We start from the raw sequence: 21,771 nt of genomic DNA on the forward strand, positions 1-21,771 counted from the left end.
GATGGATAAAACCATGTGCACTGCAGGTGGGGCAGAAGTAACATGTGCAGAGAGAGTTAGATTTGGGTGGGGTGTGTTCAAGCTGAAATCTAAATTGCAGTGTAAGAATAATGCAGCCAGTATTTACCCTGCACAGAAACTAAATAACTCACCCAAATAAACTCTCTCTGCACATGTTACATCTGCCCCACCTGCAGTGCAGCATGGTTTTGTCTTTTGCAAAAATTGCAGCCTTGCTAACAGGTCTGAATAAGGCCCCTAGTGACTTAAGGAAACTGCACTTTGGAAACCAGATGTTTAGGATTGTTTGCGAATCTTTGTGTTTTCACTGCAAAAAATGGTCATTTTTGGTGGCAACTGGCAGCAACAATGTAACAACAAGAGAACCAGCTGCGGGCGTGCTGCTACAGTACTTTATACTGTATTTATAATGTGTGGGTGACGATGATAGTGATGGTCACTGCTCTGGCAGACATACTGTAGCACTCCCCTCAGTTGTGTTCGGGTTGTGTGCGCTGTAGCTCAGAATCAGGCCCAGTAGTGTATATATCTCAGTCCATGTATTGCATAGCTGTGATCTAAGTAATGATGTCACTCCCTCTGAGGTATTAGCCATTCTATTATTCCTGGCCGTTGATGTATGACATCATCCCTGAAATTCCTATGGCCGCCTAGATTTATTACAGCTGCAGTGTATAGTGTCATGTTTCCGTCAGGCCAGCAGGCTTTTGGGTTGGTGACACTGTCGCCTTGAAGATGGGATTTGTTCATCATGCCAATTGTTTTATTGAAATAAGCAGACATTGTGTCTAGAAGTAACATCCTGAGACCCATCTTGTTCTGTGACAGAGCTCCCTGTGGTCAGAATTACTGGCAGCAGCAGCGTGTCTGCGAAATTACGGGAGCCCGTGATCCTGGAGTGCGATGTATCAGGCTCTCCGCCGCCCTCTGTGAGCTGGTGGAAGGACCAATCCCAGTTAGCAGCCAGTGGACCCACGTTGCAGGTAAGACCAGTCCCCAGAAGCACTCTCTCTAAGCTGAGCTTAAACGCTCTGCCCCACAGGAATCGGGGGGAGTCTGCAGTAGTTTCCGCATTTCCAGCTGGCAGATGGTACAATCTCTTCGTGCCATATTGTGACGCTGTAGATCAATGCTTGGACTCCAGTCCTTCACCATAGCACGTGTTTGTGCGGTTCACCTTAAAGGAAACCCCAAAGATGGACATATCGGGGTACATTTACTATCAGATTCTGTCTATCATCTTCTAGCAGGTGGAAAATAAACAAGATGGAGACTCTGTTAGTTTCTAGGGGCAACATCCCATCTTAGTAAATGTACCCCATAGTGAGCCCATTGGCTGGTGTGTTCCCCCGATATTTGTGAATGACATCGATTACAGACATATTGAATGGGCACTGCAGGTCAGGTGATGGGTGATATATCAGCGCACCTGCCTGTTTACACACGCTGCAGAGGCCGCAGGTGACATCACAACTCGGTGGGCACATGTAAATGTTCACCCAGATATGATGTCAGACGGGACAGATCACACGTAGGATATGTATGTACTGTATTTATACCCTTACCTGTCAGCCAGGTATGTACCCAGCTTTAATAATCAAGTACAATAGAAACAGCTGAAGCGTTAGGAAAGTGTTCAAAGGCTCCCAATTCAGACCGTGTCTCACGGCTGCGAATTCACACAGCGGCCGATTATCAATACACTGCACATGCATACGGCCATCCTGCGATGAAGTTCTGCAACTTGGCCAGGCGGCGTCTCTGAGCCAACCTGAATTAGGTCCGTAATGCTGTGCATGTGACTAGTAGAGAATGGACATACTGCAGCTTATTAGTCACACAGAGCAGCTCCCTGAAGCCAGTTACTGTTACTGTATAACCCCCAAGGGGACGAGATAGTAACCCAGTATCATCTCCGACAGATCCAGTCACTGTCCATCGATGATGAAGGTGTTTATACATGTGTGGCTGTGAACGCAGCAGGAGAAGGGAGACAGGACGTCATACTCAATGTGCTGGGTGAGTAAAAATGGCAAAATCCTTATTTATTTATTTTGTAAGCTTAACCTTTAGCATTTTGGGGGAAATGTAATAGGATGAGAGATTCAGAAAGTGAGAGATTTGGTAAGAAACCTCCAGTTTTTATAAAGCGCCAATCACTTACACTGCAAACCCCAGTGCCGGCATTCTGAACAGATAGCGTGGGAACTGGATTGAAACCAGGACACGGAATTTTGTACTATCAGGTCTCCAGCGTCTGAAAACACTATGACGCCAGATCACTTATACCCCTTTTACACCAAAACGCTGGGTCGCACCCGGCTTTTTTAGACCCAGGTTCAAGCCGGGTGCGACCCGGCGTTTAGTGCAATTTACACCGGGCGGACAGCCCGGCCCGCACCCCCCCTCCCCTCCCGGTGCTTGAAGATGACAGGATGATGTCATCTCCAAGCGCCAATCACCGCCGCCGCCGGACCGGAACGCTGCTGGGGGCAGCCCAGCACTAAGGTAAGCTGCTGGGCTGCCCCCAGTCACTGCGCGCACCCCCCCGCCGTCGCACAGGAGGTGAATGGATGCCGCACACAGGCATCCGTTCACCTCCCTCCCCCGCCGCCGCTGCTGTCGGCAGGGTATAGCAGACAGCAGCACCGGCTGTCAGTGTCAGGCTGACAACCCGTCCAACCTGCGGACATTGCGGTCCGCAGGTTGGACGTTCCTCATTCATGTAAATGGGAGCCGGGTCATCCGACCCGGCGTTCCCATTTACACCGCCCTCTACCCAGGTCCTAGCCATGTTCTACCCGGGTCAGGACCTGGGTAGAAGTCCCGTGTAAAGGGACACGGCGTTAGGGATTTACACCGCCGAAGATCCGGGTCTGACCCGCCGCTGACCCGGATTTTTCGGCGGTGTGAAAGGGGTATTAATCTTCTACGACACAGATACTCAAACTCAACCTCCGGGACCCCACACAGTTCATGTTTTCCAGGTCATCTGTGGATTTTTAAAATGTGACAGTTGGTGATACACAGTGCTCCTTCCAGGTGACCTGGAAAACATGACCTGTGGGATCCTGAGTAATCGAGTTTGAGAACCACTGTTCTATACAAAAATGCAACACAGAAGCGCTATTGTGTGAATGGAATTATATAGGCTTGATGTTTTTTGGGGGCTGCTCTCTCCAGGAAGTAGGGGGCCAATGGGCGTGACTTGGAAGGGGCAGGGTCAGAGGTGGAGCTCACCAAAGGAGCCTTGAGTATGGGCATGACCTTTGCGTACGCATCATCATGGCCATGCCCCCTGCTGTTCAATGCCAGTATGCAATTCATGTCATCAGGTCCCCACGTCCCCCTCCTGAGGGAAGATTGTAGGAAGCTGGGGCCATTCCAGGGGACTTGCCCACCTTTCCAGGGTGGTTGGGAGGCGGACACGATTTTCAGGAGCCTCATGGACATTCTGGAAGGGTAGGCAAAATTAAGGAAGGGATGGATGTTGTCATCAGAGAACACAATTGTTTATACTGTATGTGTCTTTGTACATTTATTGCAGTTGTGTTAATTGGAGCATCTAGTACTGGTCCACACAGTTTGTGAGTCTGCCGTTATGGTTGTGTAGTGTTGTCATTATCAATGTCCATATCAGATTAAACCAATGGATAATAAGTGAAGTGCGCAATTTACGTACTTCGTTTATAAACCTATAACCTTTTATTCCTAGCTACGTGCGAACAAAGCGTAGCGAACCTTGTCCATGTATAAAACACATTATACCGATACCATTAAAGTGGTATCTTTTCGCAGTACTTAGTACCCAAATGTAAGTACAAAATCAGGTATTATTTCCTTATAAACCTTTCCGCTTATTGCGAATAAAAGCCAAGACTCTGTATAAATTCCGGAACAAGGGGATAAATTCCCTGAACCATATATTTCTGTCCCTAGCGAACAACAGGGGGTTACAGACATATAGAAGTAGATAACAAGATATACAGACTAATATACAATAGAAAAACTAACGGGAAAACAACAGATATAAAGACAATCAGCCACAGTACAGTATTTTCATACAGGAATGCAAATGTTACCATCTCATCAATAGCGCTGGGGCAACCCGGTCCAGAATATAGTCCAGGAAGAAGGAAGAAGTACACAGAGTGATTATAGGAGCGGAGCATCTCCTCTTCCCCTGCGGAGATAAGTGATGCTCCGCTCCTATAGTCAGACACACCGTGCGTCTCCTCTTCCCCTGCAGAGAAAAGTGATGCTCCGCTCCTATAGTCAGACACACCGTGCCCCTCCTCTTCCCCTGCAGAGACAAGTAACGCTCCGCTCCTATAGTCAGACACACAGTGCCCCTCCTCTTCCCCTGCAGAGACATGTGATGCTCCGCTCCTATAGTCAGACACACCGTGCCCCTCCTCTTCCCCTGCAGAGACATGTGATGCTCCGCTCCTATAGTCAGACACACCGTGCGTCTCCTCTTCCCCTGCAGAGAAAAGTGATGCTCCTCTCCTATAGTCAGACACACCGTGCCCCTCCTCTTCCCCTGCAGAGACCAGTGATGCTCCGCTCCTATAGTCAGACACACAGTGCCCCTCCTCTTCCCCTGCGGAGACATGTGATGCTCCGCTCCTATAGTCAGACACACCGTGCCCCTCCTCTTCCCCTGCAGAGACAAGTGATGCTCCGCTCCTGTAGTCAGACACACCGTGCCCCTCCTCTTCCCCTGCGGAGACATGTGATGCTCCGCTCCTGTAGTCAGACACACCGTGCCCCTCCTCTTCCCCTGCGGAGACATGTGATGCTCCGCTCCTATAGTCAGACACACCGTGCCCCTCCTCTTCCCCTGCAGAGACAAGTGATGCTCCGCTCCTGTAGTCAGACACACCGTGCCCCTCCTCTTCCCCTGCGGAGACATGTGATGCTCCGCTCCTGTAGTCAGACACACCGTGCCCCTCCTCTTCCCCTGCGGAGACATGTGATGCTCCGCTCCTATAGTCAGACACACCGTGCCCCTCCTCTTCCCCTGCAGAGACATGGGATGCTCCGCTCCTATAGTCAGACACACCGTGCCCCTCCTCTTCCCCTGCAGAGACATGTGATGCTCCGCTCCTGTAGTCAGACACACCGTGCCCCTCCTCTTCCCCTGCGGAGACAAGTGATGCTCCGCTCCTATAGTCAGACACACCGTGCCCCTCCTCTTCCCCTGCAGAGACAAGTGATGCTCCGCTCCTGTAGTCAGACACACCGTGCCCCTCCTCTTCCCCTGCAGAGACATGTGATGCTCCGCTCCTGTAGTCAGACACACCGTGCCCCTCCTCTTCCCCTGCAGAGACATGTGATGCTCCGCTCCTATAGTCAGACACACCGTGCCCCTCCTCTTCCCCTGCAGAGACAAGTGATGCTCCGCTCCTATAGTCAGACACACCGTGCCCCTCCTCTTCCCCTGCAGAGACATGTGACGCTCCGCTCCTGTAGTCAGACACACCGTGCCCCTCCTCTTCCCTTGCAGAGACATGTGATGCTCCGCTCCTATAGTCAGACACACCGTGCCCCTCCTCTTCCCCTGCAGAGACAAGTGATGCTCCGCTCCTATAGTCAGACACACCGTGCCCCTCCTCTTCCCCTGCAGAGACATGTGATGCTCCGCTCCTATAGTCAGACACACCGTGCCCCTCCTCTTCCCCTGCAGAGACAAGTGATGCTCCGCTCCTATAGTCAGACACACCGTGCCCCTCCTCTTCCCCTGCGGAGACAAGTGATGCTCCGCTCCTATAGTCAGACACACCGTGCCCCTCCTCTTCCCCTGCAGAGACAAGTGAACCTCTGCTCTTATAGTCAGACACACCGTGCCCCTCCTCTTCCCCTGCAGAGACCAGTGATGCTTCGCTCCTATAGTCAGACACACAGTGCCCCTCCTCTTCCCCTGCAGAGACAAGTGATGCTCCGCTCCTATAGTCAGACACACCGTGCCACTCCTCTTCCCCTGCAGATACAAGAGACGCTCCGCTCCTATAGTCAGACACACCGTGCCCCTCCTCTTCCCCTGCAGAGACATGTGACGCTCCGCTCCTGTAGTCAGACACACCGTGCCCCTCCTCTTCCCTTGCAGAGACATGTGATGCTCCGCTCCTGTAGTCAGACACACCGTGCCCCTCCTCTTCCCCTGCAGAGACATGTGATGCTCCGCTCCTATAGTCAGACACACCGTGCCCCTCCTCTTCCCTGCAGAGACTGTGATGCTCCGCTCCTGTAGTCAGACACACCGTGCCCCTCCTCTTCCCCTGCAGAGACATGTGATGCTCCGCTCCTGTAGTCAGACACACCGTGCCCCTCCTCTTCCCCTGCAGAGACATGTGATGCTCCGCTCCTGTAGTCAGACACACCGTGCCCCTCCTCTTCCCCTGCAGAGACATGTGATGCTCCGCTCCTTTAGTCAGACACCACCGTGCCCCTCCTCTTCCCCTGCAGAGACAAGTGACGCTCCGCTCCTATAGTCAGACACACTGTGCGTCTCCTTTTCCCCTGCAGAGACATGTGAAACTCCGCTCCTGTAGTCAGACACACCGTGCCCCTCCTCTTCCCCTGCAGAGACAAGTAATGCTCCGCTCCTATAGTCAGACACACCGTGCCCCTCCTCTTCCCCTGCAGAGACATGTGATGCTCCGCTCCTATAGTCAGACACACTGTGCTCCTCCTCTTCCCCTGCAGAGACATGTGATTCTCCTCTCCTATAGTCAGACACACCGTGCCCCTCCTCTTCCCCTGCAAAGACATGTGATGCTCCGCTCCTATAGTCAGACACACCGTGCCCCTCCTCTTCCCCTGCAGAGACAAGTGATGCTCCGCTCCTATAGTCAGACACACCGTGCGTCTCCTCTTCCCCTGCAGAGACATGTGATGCTCCTCTCCTATAGTCAGAACACCGTGCCCCTCCTCTTCCCCTGCAGAGACATGGGATGCTCCGCTCCTATAGTCAGACACACCGTGCCCCTCCTCTTCCCCTGCAGAGACATGTGATGCTCCGCTCCTGTAGTCAGACACACCGTGCCCCTCCTCTTCCCCTGCAGAGACATGTGATGCTCCGCTCCTATAGTCAGACACACCATGCCCCTCCTCTTCCCCTGCAGAGATGTGATGCTCCGCTCCTGTAGTCAGACACACCGTGCCCCTCCTCTTCCCCTGCGGAGACAAGTGATGCTCCGCTCCTATAGTCAGACACACCGTGCGTCTCCTCTTCCCCTGCAGAGACAAGTGATGCTCCTCTCCTATAGTCAGACACACCGTGCCCCTCCTCTTCCCCTGCAGAGACATGTGATGCTCCGCTCCTATAGTCAGACACACCGTGCCCCTCCTCTTCCCCTGCGGAGACATGTGATTCTCCTCTCCTATAGTCAGACACACCGTGCCCCTCCTCTTCCCCTGCAGAGACATGTGATGCTCCGCTCCTATAGTCAGACACACCGTGCCCCTCCTCTTCCCCTGCAGAGACAGTGATGCTCCGCTCCTATAGTCAGACACACGTGCGTCTCCTCTTCCCCTGCAGAGGACATGGGATGCTCCGCTCCTATAGTCAGACACACAGTGCCCCTCCTCTCCCCTGCAGAGAAAAGTGATGCTCCGCTCCTATAGTCAGACACACCGTGCCCCTCCTCTTCCCCTGCAGAGACAAGTGACGCTCCGCTCCTATTAGTCAGACACACAGTGCCCCTCCTCTTCCCCCTGCAGAGACATGTGATGCTCCGCTCCTATAGTCCAGACACACCGTGCCCCTCCTCTTCCCCTGCAGAGACATGTAATGCTCCGCTCCTATAGTCAGACACACCGTGCGTCTCCTCTTCCCCTGCAGAAGAAAAGTGATGCTCCTCTCCTATAGTCAGACACACCGTGCCCCTCCTCTTCCCTGCAGAGACCAGTGATGCTCCGCTCCTATAGTCAGACACACAGTGCCCCTCCTCTTCCCCTGCGGAGACATGTGATGCTCCGCTCCTATAGTCAGACACACCGTGCCCCTCCTCTTCCCCTGCAGAGACAAGTGATGCTCCGCTCCTGTAGTCAGACACACCGTGCCCCTCCTCTTCCCCTGCAGAGACATGTGATGCTCCGCTCCTGTAGTCAGACACACCGTGCCCCTCCTCTTCCCCTGCGGAGACAAGTGATGCTCCGCTCCTATAGTCAGACACACCGTGCCCCTCCTCTTCCCCTGCAGAGACAAGTGATGCTCCGCTCCTGTAGTCAGACACACCGTGCCCCTCCTCTTCCCCTGCAGAGACATGTGATGCTCCGCTCCTGTAGTCAGACACACCGTGCCCCTCCTCTTCCCCTGCAGAGACATGTGATGCTCCGCTCCTATAGTCAGACACACCGTGCCCCTCCTCTTCCCCTGCAGAGACAAGTGATGCTCCGCTCCTGTAGTCAGACACACCGTGCCCCTCCTCTTCCCCTGCAGAGACATGTGATGCTCCGCTCCTATAGTCAGACACACCGTGCCCCTCCTCTTCCCCTGCAGAGACAAGTGATGCTCCGCTCCTATAGTCAGACACACCGTGCCCCTCCTCTTCCCCTGCAGAGACATGTGATGCTCCGCTCCTATAGTCAGACACACCGTGCCCCTCCTCTTCCCCTGCAGAGACAAGTGATGCTCCGCTCCTATAGTCAGACACACCGTGCCCCTCCTCTTCCCCTGCGGAGACAAGTGATGCTCCGCTCCTATAGTCAGACACACCGTGCCCCTCCTCTTACCCTGCAGAGACAAGTGAACCTCTGCTCTTATAGTCAGACACACCGTGCCCCTCCTCTTCCCCTGCAGAGACCAGTGATGCTTCGCTCCTATAGTCAGACACACAGTGCCCCTCCTCTTCCCCTGCAGAGACCAGTGATGCTTCGCTCCTATAGTCAGACACACAGTGCCCCTCCTCTTCCCCTGCAGAGACAAGTGATGCTCCGCTCCTGTAGTCAGACACACCGTGCCCCTCCTCTTCCCCTGCAGAGACATGTGATGCTCCGCTCCTTTAGTCAGACACACCGTGCCCCTCCTCTTCCCCTGCAGAGACAAGTGACGCTCCGCTCCTATAGTCAGACACACCGTGCCCCTCCTCTTCCCCTGCGGAGACAAGTGATGCTCCGCTCCTGTAGTCAGACACACCGTGCCCCTCCTCTTCCCCTGCAGAGACATGTGATGCTCCGCTCCTGTAGTCAGACACACCGTGCCCCTCCTCTTCCCCTGCGGAGACAAGTGATGCTCCGCTCCTATAGTCAGACACACCGTGCCCCTCCTCTTCCCCTGCAGAGACAAGTGATGCTCCGCTCCTGTAGTCAGACACACCGTGCCCCTCCTCTTCCCCTGCAGAGACATGTGATGCTCCGCTCCTGTAGTCAGACACACCGTGCCCCTCCTCTTCCCCTGCAGAGACATGTGATGCTCCGCTCCTATAGTCAGACACACCGTGCCCCTCCTCTTCCCCTGCAGAGACAAGTGATGCTCCGCTCCTGTAGTCAGACACACCGTGCCCCTCCTCTTCCCCTGCAGAGACATGTGATGCTCCGCTCCTATAGTCAGACACACCGTGCCCCTCCTCTTCCCCTGCAGAGACAAGTGATGCTCCGCTCCTATAGTCAGACACACCGTGCCCCTCCTCTTCCCCTGCAGAGACATGTGATGCTCCGCTCCTATAGTCAGACACACCGTGCCCCTCCTCTTCCCCTGCAGAGACAAGTGATGCTCCGCTCCTATAGTCAGACACACCGTGCCCCTCCTCTTCCCCTGCGGAGACAAGTGATGCTCCGCTCCTATAGTCAGACACACCGTGCCCCTCCTCTTCCCCTGCAGAGACAAGTGAACCTCTGCTCTTATAGTCAGACACACCGTGCCCCTCCTCTTCCCCTGCAGAGACCAGTGATGCTTCGCTCCTATAGTCAGACACACAGTGCCCCTCCTCTTCCCCTGCAGAGACCAGTGATGCTTCGCTCCTATAGTCAGACACACAGTGCCCCTCCTCTTCCCCTGCAGAGACAAGTGATGCTCCGCTCCTGTAGTCAGACACACCGTGCCCCTCCTCTTCCCCTGCAGAGACATGTGATGCTCCGCTCCTTTAGTCAGACACACCGTGCCCCTCCTCTTCCCCTGCAGAGACAAGTGACGCTCCGCTCCTATAGTCAGACACACCGTGCGTCTCCTTTTCCCCTGCAGAGACATGTGAAACTCTGCTCCTGTAGTCAGACACACCGTGCCCCTCCTCTTCCCCTGCAGAGACAAGTAATGCTCCGCTCCTATAGTCAGACACACCGTGCCCCTCCTCTTCCCCTGCAGAGACATGTGATGCTCCGCTCCTATAGTCAGACACACTGTGCTCCTCCTCTTCCCCTGCAGAGACATGTGATTCTCCTCTCCTATAGTCAGACACACCGTGCCCCTCCTCTTCCCCTGCAAAGACATGTGATGCTCCGCTCCTATAGTCAGACACACCGTGCCCCTCCTCTTCCCCTGCAGAGACAAGTGATGCTCCGCTCCTATAGTCAGACACACCGTGCGTCTCCTCTTCCCCTGCAGAGACATGTGATGCTCCTCTCCTATAGTCAGACACACCGTGCCCCTCCTCTTCCCCTGCAGAGACATGTGATGCTCCGCTCCTATAGTCAGACACACCGTGCCCCTCCTCTTCCCCTGCGGAGACATGTGATGCTCCGCTCCTATAGGCAGACACACCATGCGCCTTCTCTTCCCCTGCAGAGACATGGGATGCTCCGCTCCTATAGTCAGACACACCGTGCCCCTCCTCTTCCCCTGCAGAGACATGGGATGCTCCGCTCCTATAGTCAGACACACCGTGCCCCTCCTCTTCCCCTGCAGAGACATGTGATGCTCCGCTCCTGTAGTCAGACACACCGTGCCCCTCCTCTTCCCCTGCAGAGACATGTGATGCTCCGCTCCTATAGTCAGACACACCGTGCCCCTCCTCTTCCCCTGCAGAGACGTGATGCTCCGCTCCTGTAGTCAGACACACCGTGCCCCTCCTCTTCCCCTGCGGAGACAAGTGATGCTCCGCTCCTATAGTCAGACACACCGTGCGTCTCCTCTTCCCCTGCAGAGACAAGTGATGCTCCTCTCCTATAGTCAGACACACCGTGCCCCTCCTCTTCCCCTGCAGAGACATGTGATGCTCCGCTCCTATAGTCAGACACACCGTGCCCCTCCTCTTCCCCTGCGGAGACATGTGATTCTCCTCTCCTATAGTCAGACACACCGTGCCCCTCCTCTTCCCCTGCAGAGACATGTGATGCTCCGCTCCTATAGTCAGACACACAGTGCCCCTCCTCTTCCCCTGCAGAGACATGTGATGCTCCGCTCCTATAGTCAGACACACCGTGCCCCTCCTCTTCCCCTGCAGAGACATGTGATGCTCCGCTCCTATAGTCAGACACACCGTGCGTCTCCTCTTCCCCTGCAGAGAAAAGTGATGCTCCTCTCCTATAGTCAGACACACCGTGCCCCTCCTCTTCCCCTGCAGAGACCAGTGATGCTCCGCTCCTATAGTCAGACACACAGTGCCCCTCCTCTTCCCCTGCGGAGACATGTGATGCTCCGCTCCTATAGTCAGACACACCGTGCCCCTCCTCTTCCCCTGCAGAGACAAGTGATGCTCCGCTCCTGTAGTCAGACACACCGTGCCCCTCCTCTTCCCCTGCAGAGACATGTGATGCTCCGCTCCTGTAGTCAGACACACCGTGCCCCTCCTCTTCCCCTGCGGAGACAAGTGATGCTCCGCTCCTATAGTCAGACACACCGTGCCCCTCCTCTTCCCCTGCAGAGACAAGTGATGCTCCGCTCCTGTAGTCAGACACACCGTGCCCCTCCTCTTCCCCTGCAGAGACATGTGATGCTCCGCTCCTGTAGTCAGACACACCGTGCCCCTCCTCTTCCCCTGCAGAGACATGTGATGCTCCGCTCCTATAGTCAGACACACCGTGCCCCTCCTCTTCCCCTGCAGAGACAAGTGATGCTCCGCTCCTGTAGTCAGACACACCGTGCCCCTCCTCTTCCCCTGCAGAGACATGTGATGCTCCGCTCCTATAGTCAGACACACCGTGCCCCTCCTCTTCCCCTGCAGAGACAAGTGATGCTCCGCTCCTATAGTCAGACACACCGTGCCCCTCCTCTTCCCCTGCAGAGACATGTGATGCTCCGCTCCTATAGTCAGACACACCGTGCCCCTCCTCTTCCCCTGCAGAGACAAGTGATGCTCCGCTCCTGTAGTCAGACACACCGTGCCCCTCCTCTTCCCCTGCGGAGACAAGTGATGCTCCGCTCCTATAGTCAGACACACCGTGCCCCTCCTCTTCCCCTGCAGAGACAAGTGAACCTCTGCTCTTATAGTCAGACACACCGTGCCCCTCCTCTTCCCCTGCAGAGACCAGTGATGCTTCGCTCCTATAGTCAGACACACAGTGCCCCTCCTCTTCCCCTGCAGAGACAAGTGATGCTCCGCTCCTATAGTCAGACACACCGTGCCACTCCTCTTCCCCTGCAGATACAAGTGACGCTCCGCTCCTATAGTCAGACACACCGTGCCCCTCCTCTTCCCCTGCAGAGACATGTGACGCTCCGCTCCTGTAGTCAGACACACCGTGCCCCTCCTCTTCCCTTGCAGAGACATGTGATGCTCCGCTCCTGTAGTCAGACACACCGTGCCCCTCCTCTTCCCCTGCAGAGACATGTGATGCTCCGCTCCTATAGTCAGACACACCGTGCCCCTCCTCTTCCCCTGCAGAGACATGTGATGCTCCGCTCCTGTAGTCAGACACACCGTGCCCCTCCTCTTCCCCTGCAGAGACATGTGATGCTCCGCTCCTGTAGTCAGACACACCGTGCCCCTCCTCTTCCCCTGCAGAGACATGTGATGCTCCGCTCCTGTAGTCAGACACACCGTGCCCCTCCTCTTCCCCTGCAGAGACATGTGATGCTCCGCTCCTTTAGTCAGACACACCGTGCCCCTCCTCTTCCCCTGCAGAGACAAGTGACGCTCCGCTCCTATAGTCAGACACACCGTGCGTCTCCTTTTCCCCTGCAGAGACATTTGAAACTCCGCTCCTGTAGTCAGACACACCGTGCCCCTCCTCTTCCCCTGCAGAGACAAGTAATGCTCCGCTCCTATAGTCAGACACACCGTGCCCCTCCTCTTCCCCTGCAGAGACATGTGATGCTCCGCTCCTATAGTCAGACACACCGTGCCCCTCCTCTTCCCCTGCAGAGACATGTGATGCTCCGCTCCTATAGTCAGACACACCGTGCCCCTCCTCTTCCCCTGCAGAGACATGTGATGCTCCGCTCCTGTAGTCAGACACACCGTGCCCCTCCTCTTCCCCTGCAGAGACATGTGATGCTCCGCTCCTGTAGTCAGACACACCGTGCCCCTCCTCTTCCCCTGCTGCTGGCAAGTGACCGGAGAACTCTCAAAGCTCTGTCAGAACATCGGCAGGATGCGCCTGGAATGAGGCAATTGAGGCAGATGTCCCAGACAGCTGGTTTGGGGTGTAGAAAAATTATAGGAATTTATTTAAGAAAAGCGATTTCTTTTTGTTACAGATTTATGTATCAGAGTGCACATCCGGTTATGGGTCATTAGGTCGACAGTTAAAAGGTGAGCACAAGAAAAAAGTTGACATGGTCAACAACACAAGCAAAATGCATGTCAACCTTTTCAGTGTGTCAACCTTTTGACTGTCAACTAATAGTGTTCGACCTTTTGACTGTCAACCTAGACTCTGTCGACCTAATGACCCCATGTTGTATATATCCAGCTACAGATGTATCAGTGGTATGTGTGAGGAATGGAAGCCTATAGTCCTAATGTACCACCTCGTGCTTCAACTCCGTGGATCCATATAATGATGCTAGCCGTTTCAGTGGCGTAACTACAGGTTACTGGCAGATGTTCAGGGGCCACAAAGTGAGCTTTGGCGCCCAGCCTCTAGAATCTACATATGCCTCAAGGTGCGGCCTCTATTGCTGGATTCGCAGATCATTGCATGCAGCAACCACACCCATGCTGCTTCCTGGAGATGGGTCCAGCTGGGGACACAGCTCCCTCTCCCCCTGACACTACTGCTCCGGTGCTGGGAAGCTGTCCCAGCAGTGGGCACATTACTACAATCGCGGGCAGCAACCACACCCATGCTGCTTCCTGGAGATGGCTCCAGCTGGGGACACAGCTCCCTCTCCCCCTGACACTACTGCTCCGGTGCTGGGAAGCTGTCCCAGCAGTGGGCACATTACTACAATCGCGGGCAGCAACCACACCCATGCTGCTTCCTGCTTGTCTCACCTGATCTAACGCTGTCTGCCGCTTTACAAAGAGAAGGACAAAGGAAGAACCATGTAGCGGTCTGCCGCTTACCTGTTGTGGCCCGTTGGGGTCCATTCGTGCTGGTTAATGTTCCTGCGGGTACCCCCGTGGCTGCCTGTTGGTGTGTCTGACCCTGGGACTCCGGTGGGACCTGCACAGCTGCCTGTTGGTGTGTCTGACCCTGGGACTCCGGTGGTACCTGCACAGCTGCCTGTTGGTGTGTCTGACCCTGGGACTCCGGTGGTACCTGCACAGCTGCCTGTTGGTGTATCTGACCCTGGGACTCCGGTGGTACCTGCACAGCTGCCTGTTGGTGTGTCTGACCCTGGGACTCCGGTGGTACCTGCACAGCTGCCTGTTGGTGTGTCTGACCCTGGGACTCCGGTGGTACCTGCACAGCTGCCTGTTGGTGTGTCTGACCCTGGGACTCCGGTGGTACCTGCACAGCTGCCTGTTGGTGTGTCTGACCCTGGGACTCCGGTGGTACCTGCACAGCTGCCTGTTGGTGTGTCTGACCCTGGGACTCCGGTGGTACCTGCACAGCTGCCTGTTGGTGTGTCTGACCCTGGGACTCTGGTGGTACCTGCACAGCTGCCTGTTGGTGTGTCTGACCCTGGGACTCTGGTGGTACCTGCACAGCTGCCTGTTGGTGTATCTGACCCTGGGACTCCGGTGGGACCTGCACAGCTGCCTGTTGGTGTATCTGACCCTGGGACTCCGGTGGGACCTGCACAGCTGCCTGTTGGTGTATCTGACCCTGGGACTCCGGTGGTACCTGCACAGCTGCCTGTTGGTGTGTCTGACCCTGGGACTCCGGTGGTACCTGCACAGCTGCCTGTTGGTGTGTCTGACCCTGGGACTCTGGTGGTACCTGCACAGCTGCCTGTTGGTGTGTCTGACCCTGGGACTCTGGTGGTACCTGCACAGCTGCCTGTTGGTGTGTCTGACCCTGGGACTCCGGTGGTACCTGCACAGCTGCCTGTTGGTGTGTCTGACCCTGGGACTCCGGTGGTACCTGCACAGCTGCCTGTTGGTGTGTCTGACCCTGGGACTCCGGTGGTACCTGCACAGCTGCCTGTTGGTGTGTCTGACCCTGGGACTCTGGTGGTACCTGCACAGCTGCCTGTTGGTGTGTCTGACCCTGGGACTCCGGTGGGACCTGTACAGCTGCCTGTTGGTGTATCTGACCCTGGGACTCCGGTGGGACCTGCACAGCTGCCTGTTGGTGTATCTGACCCTGGGACTCCGGTGGGACCTGCACAGCTGCCTGTTGGTGTGTCTGACCCTGGGACTCTGGTGGTACCTGCACAGCTGCCTGTTGGTGTATCTGACCCTGGGACTCCGGTGGGACCTGTACAGCTGCCTGTTGGTGTATCTGACCCTGGGACTCCGGTGGGACCTGCACAGCTGCCTGTTGGTGTATCTGACCCTGGGACTCCGGTGGGACCTGCACAGCTGCCTGTTGGTGTGTCTGACCCTGGGACTCTGGTGGTACCTGCACAGCTGCCTGTTGGTGTATCTGACCCTGGGACTCCGGTGGGACCTGCACAGCTGCCTGTTGGTGTGTCTGACCCTGGGACTCTGGTGGTACCTGCACAGCTGCCTGTTGGTGTGTCTGACCCTGGGACTCTGGTGGGACTTGCACAGCTGCAGTTGCACATCTAGACCTAAGGGTTTCTAGATATGAAATTAGAGGGTTCTCCAAGCCTCTAGTTAAGACATTGACCACAGTGGTGCAGTTGTGGAGCCCTGTACAGTACACCGCAGAGCACTTCTCTCTTTTGGGTACTTGTGTATTATAGCGGCGCCCCCGATTTCCTTCGCGCAATGTTTTAATCGCGTCGCATGGCATGCCATGCACCCGATGGCATGCGATGCAACGCGATTTTTGGCCCCTATACGATGAAAGATTGTATAAGCACCCTAAAGGGTGCTTTTAAGCACTGTAATGGGTGCTTACAATGTTAAATGCACCCCCACGCCACCCCCCCACTATAAACGTGAACCTGAAGCGTGGCGAGCGGCGGACCTTTTCATACCCTCACTATCCACGTCGGCGTGGAGTTGAGAATAGAAAGTGTGGCGAGCGCAGCGAGGGGACGCGGATACCTTCACAGGTATCGGAGTCCCCTCGCGGGCTTCACAGGTATCCGCATCCCCTCGCGGGGCTCGCCACGCTTTCTATTCTCAACTCCACGCCGACGTGGATAGTGGGGGTATGAAAAGGTTGGAGGACCCGTACCGCTGCGCTCGCCACGCTTCGGGTTCATGTTTATAGTGGGGGGGGTGGCGTGGGGGTGCTTTTAACATTGTAAGCACCCATTAGGGTGCTTATACAATGTTTAATCGCATCGCATTGTATGGCATTGTATGCCATATACAATGCCATACAATTTTAGAATTGTATGGCATTGTACAATATCGCGCGATATTGCGTCGCATCGCATACCATCGTACGCCTTATGGTATGCGATGGGCGCCGCCAAAATACACAAGTACCCTCTTTTGTTACCTAAATATAATTTGTATTTCCATTTCTCTAGTCCCACCTAATATTGAGCCTACGGATGTGAACCAGACTGTGGTGGAGAACCTCCCAGCGACCTTGGAGTGTCTGGCATCAGGAAGCCCTGTGCCCGGTAAGCAGCACATAGACAGTAAGGTGCTACTTCTGCGGAGCGTGCTGCTGCGGGCACTGCAGCATATTGTGCTGTAGTCACTCCGATGACTTTATGCTAATGCCAGGCTGAATAAATCATTCTGTGACCATCGTCAGCTGGATCCTGTGCCCTAAGGCCTCACTATATCTTCTGTGCCCGCATCAGTAATCTAAGAACATGAATGAATTTGTCTTTACAGTGGTGTCCTGGTACAGGGGGGAGCATCTTCTGTCAGCCTTGCCCGGCATCACCCTGCTCAACGAGGGCAAAACTCTGCACATCGATAGGGTCAGCCGCTCTGACGGTGGAGAATATGTCTGTGTGGTATCCAATACTGCCGGCAGCAGCGAGATGCGCTACACACTGGAGGTGTACGGTAAGTGTCTGAGATCACAATGTGCGGGTCTGTCACATTGCCACTGTGTTACTGTATACCCCATTTCCTAGCGGCTTAGCTTCTAGTCAATGCTCACTATGGGGAAATGGAGAAGTTGCTCAGGGCAACCAATCAGCTTGTAACAGTCATTTTGTAACTAGAAGCTGATTGGTTGGGCAAGTCTCTACTTTGATACCCCTCCCCCTGTGGGCCCTGTCAGGGAGCAGATTGCACTGAAACAACGACCCCCATATATCATCACCAATTAGGTGGCTGATGAACTCGTCCAGCAGGACATTTAAACATTAGAAAAACATTGTCCAGTATTCTGTCTGTTCTCTCTGGTAACACATGTAATAAGCTTTGCAGTGTGCAGGCATTGATAGTAATACAGCCATGTATATGCCATGGCATTCAGCTCCGCAATATGACTATATCATACTTTCTGCCTCTTTATAAAAAATATATATGTAAATCTGACCAGGGTATTCTTTTCGTGTGATTCCAAAATCTTACCTTCTATGGCGGGTCGGGGTAGTCTGAGTTTAGGAGCAACACCGGGCCCCTTATAGCCCATGCAATGCAATTATTGTCAGAGGGCAGCACAGCTCTTTGTACCAGCACAACGGTATCAGAATCCTGGAACCAGGGTTGGGAAAAAAACACAAAAGTGAAAAAAAAAAAAAGTGTTTTTTTTGGGGGGGTGTTGAACCATTTTTTTTTTGTTTTAAACCAATTTATTTGGCGTTAACGTTTTAATGAAAGAAAAAGAATCCTGTTTGTTATAATAATACTGAGAAACATTGCTAATGTATATATTATAACCTTGGTCAACCATGTTTCAATGCTTTCTAACATTAACAATTCAAAGTTATTAGGTTTTGAGATGATTTATTTGAAATCTATAAATAAAACCAATTTTAGACTAAACATAATTAAAACATGCAAAAGTTCTTTTCAGAGAAGCGCACAAACACAAAAAAGAAGGAGCTAAAGGGGCATACACACGTACAGATTTTCTGTCTGATCTATCTGGTGGGAACAAAAACCTGGAAATGTCTGGGAGCGTATGACAATCAAATATTTCCACCCAAATGCAGGAAAACAGAAAAAAATATCTGCTTTGATAAATTTGTTATGTCATAAAGATTTAAACTATTTGTCTGATTGATCACTGTCTGTTTTCAAGCATTTGGGAACAATTTTTTGATTGTCATTTGCTCCCATACATTTCCAGGTTTTTGTTCCCACCAAATAGATCAGACAGAAAAATCTCTACGTGTGTATGCAACTTAAGCATTAACACTGGCTACCTCACAAGGTTTTGCATTGCACATGAAGATTTAACCTTAAACCTTGAGGTGTTTTGCTGTGTATTGCCTGTTTAATGTGTTGGTGCTTTTGGTACTTTAAGATTATGTGTTAACTGTGTTTTTTTCCTGTCCAATGGTATTGTTGGATGAGAAGCTTGATGCTATGCAGATTTAGCACTTCTCTAATCTGAACCTCCCTATATCTTTGTTGTGTGTAGACCACAAGCAACAGGAATGTGGAATAATACCAGGGATTTCATACAGTGTTGTGCCTATAGTCACAGTATATTAAAAAAGCATTTAAAAAAACAAACAAAAAACACTCGGTTTAAACAAGTCAACCCTGTCTCTAACACATAATTGGATCTTCTCAGGACTTCGGGGCAAGTTACACAATTATTAAATAGTGATATTATTGATTGTTTCAAGTAACCCTCTCTCTTTCTCCCCCCCCTTATTCCTCCTTTCTCTCTCTCTCTCTCTCTCTCTCTCTCTCTCTCTCTCTCTCTCTCTACCGCTTTCCTCTCCCCTCAATCTGTCCCTTACTCCCCACCCCCCTTCTCTGGGCCTTCTATCTCTCTTTTTTTGCCCCAGTGCCACCAAGGATCATATCAACGACAGAGCTGGCCACTTATCTGGTGAATGAGCAAGTCTGGTTAGAATGTAACGCCACCGGGTTACCAGAACCGACGCTCATGTGGTTGAAGGATAAAGTTCCTGTTTCCACTGCAACTGCCGGTCTCCAGGTCAGTATGAGTTTACCACCATGTTCCTGTCATGGTCTTCATAACGATGGCAGCTGAGAACAATTCAATGGGAAATAAATAATCTCATTTAAACTGTTGTATCTATAATGTTTATTATATGAATTACACAATACTGTAAAAACCCTAATTCTGAGGCTAGAACAGGCTTGTGTCAAGTGCTTCGAAGGGCTCGGAGCCATATATTACTCCATGGTTGCCTACCTGACCCTCTCCATGAGGAAGAAAATGCTCTGTTCCTGGGCTTCCCTGGTAATGTTTGATTGCCATCACCTGTGGTGACACCTTTCTTATCAGTTACCTAGCTCCCCACAGGTGCTGGCAATCATACATTATCCATACCTCCCAGCATGCCCCTCTCCAGGAGGACACAGTGCTCTGTTCCTGGGCTTCCCTGGTAATGTATGATGGCCAGCACCTGTGGTGACACCTTTCTTATCAGTTACCTAGCTCCCCACAGGTGCTGGCAATCCTTTATTATCCATACCTCCCAGCATGCCCCTCTCCATGAGGAAGAAAATGCTCTGTTCCTGGACTTCCCTGGTAATGTATGATTGCCATCACCTGTGGTGACACCTTTCTTATCAGTTACCTAGCTCCCCACAGGTGCTGGCAATCCTACATTATCCATACCTCCCAGCATGCCCCCTCTCCAGGAGGACACAATGCTCTGTTCCTGGACTTCCCTGGTAATGTATGATTGCCAGCACCTGTGGTGACACCTTTCTTATCAGTTACCTAGCTCCCCACAGGTGCTGGCAATCCTACATTATCCATACCTCCCAGCATGCCCCTCTCCAGGAGGACACAATGCTCTGTTCCTGGGCTTCCCTGGTAATGTATGATTGCCAGCACCTGTGGTGACACCTTTCTTATCAGTTACCTAGCTCCCCACAGGTGCTGGCAATCATACATTATCCATACCTCCCAGCATGCCCCTCTCCAGGAGGACACAGTGCTCTGTTCCTGGGCTTCCCTGGTAATGTATGATTGCCAGCACCTGTGGTGACACCTTTCTTATCAGTTACCTAGCTCCCCACAGGTGCTGGCAATCCTACATTATCCATACCTCCCAGCATGCCCCTCTCCATGAGGAAGAAAATGCTCTGTTCCTGGACTTCCCTGGTAATGTATGATTGCCAGCACCTGTGGTGACACCTTTCTTATCAGTTACCTAGCTCCCCACAGGTGCTGGCAATCCTACATTATCCATACCTCCCAGCATGCCCCTCTCCAGGAGGACACAATGCTCTGTTCCTGGCCTTCCCTGGTAATGTATGATTGCCAGCACCTGTGGTGACACCTTTCTTATCAGTTACCTAGCTCCCCACAGGTGCTGGCAATCATACATTATCCATACCTCCCAGCATGCCCCTCTCCAGGAGGACACCATGCTCTGCTCCTGGGCTTCCCTGGTAATGTAGGATTGCCAGCACCTGTGGTGACACCTTTCTTATCAGTTACCTAGCTCCCCACAGGTGCTGGCAATCATACATTATCCATACCTCCCAGCATGCCCCTCTCCAGGAGGTCACAATGCTCTGCTCCTGGGCTTCCCTGGTAATGTAGGATTACCATCACCTGTGGTGACACCTTTCTTATCAGTTACCTGGCTCCCCACAGGTGGTGGCAATCCTACATTATCCATACCTCACTGGCATGCCCCTCTCCAGGAGGACACAATGCTCTGTTCCTGGGCTTCCCTGGTAATGTATGATTGCCAGCACCTGTGGTGACAGCTTTCTTATCAGTTACCTAGCTCTCCACAGGTGCTGGCAATCATACATTATCCATACCTCCCAGCATGCCCCTCTCCAGGACACAATGCTCTGTTCCTGGGCTTCCCTGGTAATGTATGACTGCCAGCACCTGTGGTGACACCTTTCTTATCAGTTACCTAGCTCCCCACAGGTGCTGGCAATCCTACATTATCCATACCTCCCAGCATGACCCTCTCTAGGAGGACACAATGCTCTGCTCCTGGGCTTCCCTGGTAATGTAGGATTGTCAGCACCTGTGGTGACACCTTTCTTATCAGTTACCTAGCTCCCCACAGGTGCTGGTAATCCTACATTATCCATACCTCCCAGCATGCCCCTCTCCAGGAGGACACAATGCTCTGTTCCTGTGCTTCCCTGGTAATGTATGACTGCCAGCACCTGTGGTGACAGCTTTCTTATCAGTTACCTAGCTCCCCACAGGTGCTGGCAATCCTACATTATCCATACCTCCCAGCATGACCCTCTCCAGGAGGACACAATGCTCTGCTCCTGGGCTTCCCTGGTAATGTAGGATTGT

General features: G+C 53.2%; 1 protein-coding gene across 2 annotated transcripts in view; it reads left to right on the forward strand.

Annotated features, from left to right (window-relative positions):
- The window catches only part of HMCN2 (hemicentin 2), a 268,528-nt gene that overhangs the window by 170,172 nt on the left and 76,585 nt on the right, over positions 1–21,771 (forward strand). For both annotated transcript variants that reach the window (XM_083160863.1, XM_083160864.1), the window contains exons 35-39: positions 850–1,004; positions 1,944–2,040; positions 16,904–16,999; positions 17,220–17,396; positions 19,304–19,455. In XM_083160863.1, the coding sequence (XP_083016989.1) occupies positions 850–1,004; positions 1,944–2,040; positions 16,904–16,999; positions 17,220–17,396; positions 19,304–19,455 (677 nt within the window). The remainder of the gene's footprint in view (positions 1–849; positions 1,005–1,943; positions 2,041–16,903; positions 17,000–17,219; positions 17,397–19,303; positions 19,456–21,771) is intronic.

Source organism: Crinia signifera, chromosome 9, assembly GCF_055691185.1.
Source record: "Crinia signifera chromosome 9, ASM5569118v1, whole genome shotgun sequence".
Lineage (NCBI taxonomy): Eukaryota > Metazoa > Chordata > Amphibia > Anura > Myobatrachidae > Crinia > Crinia signifera.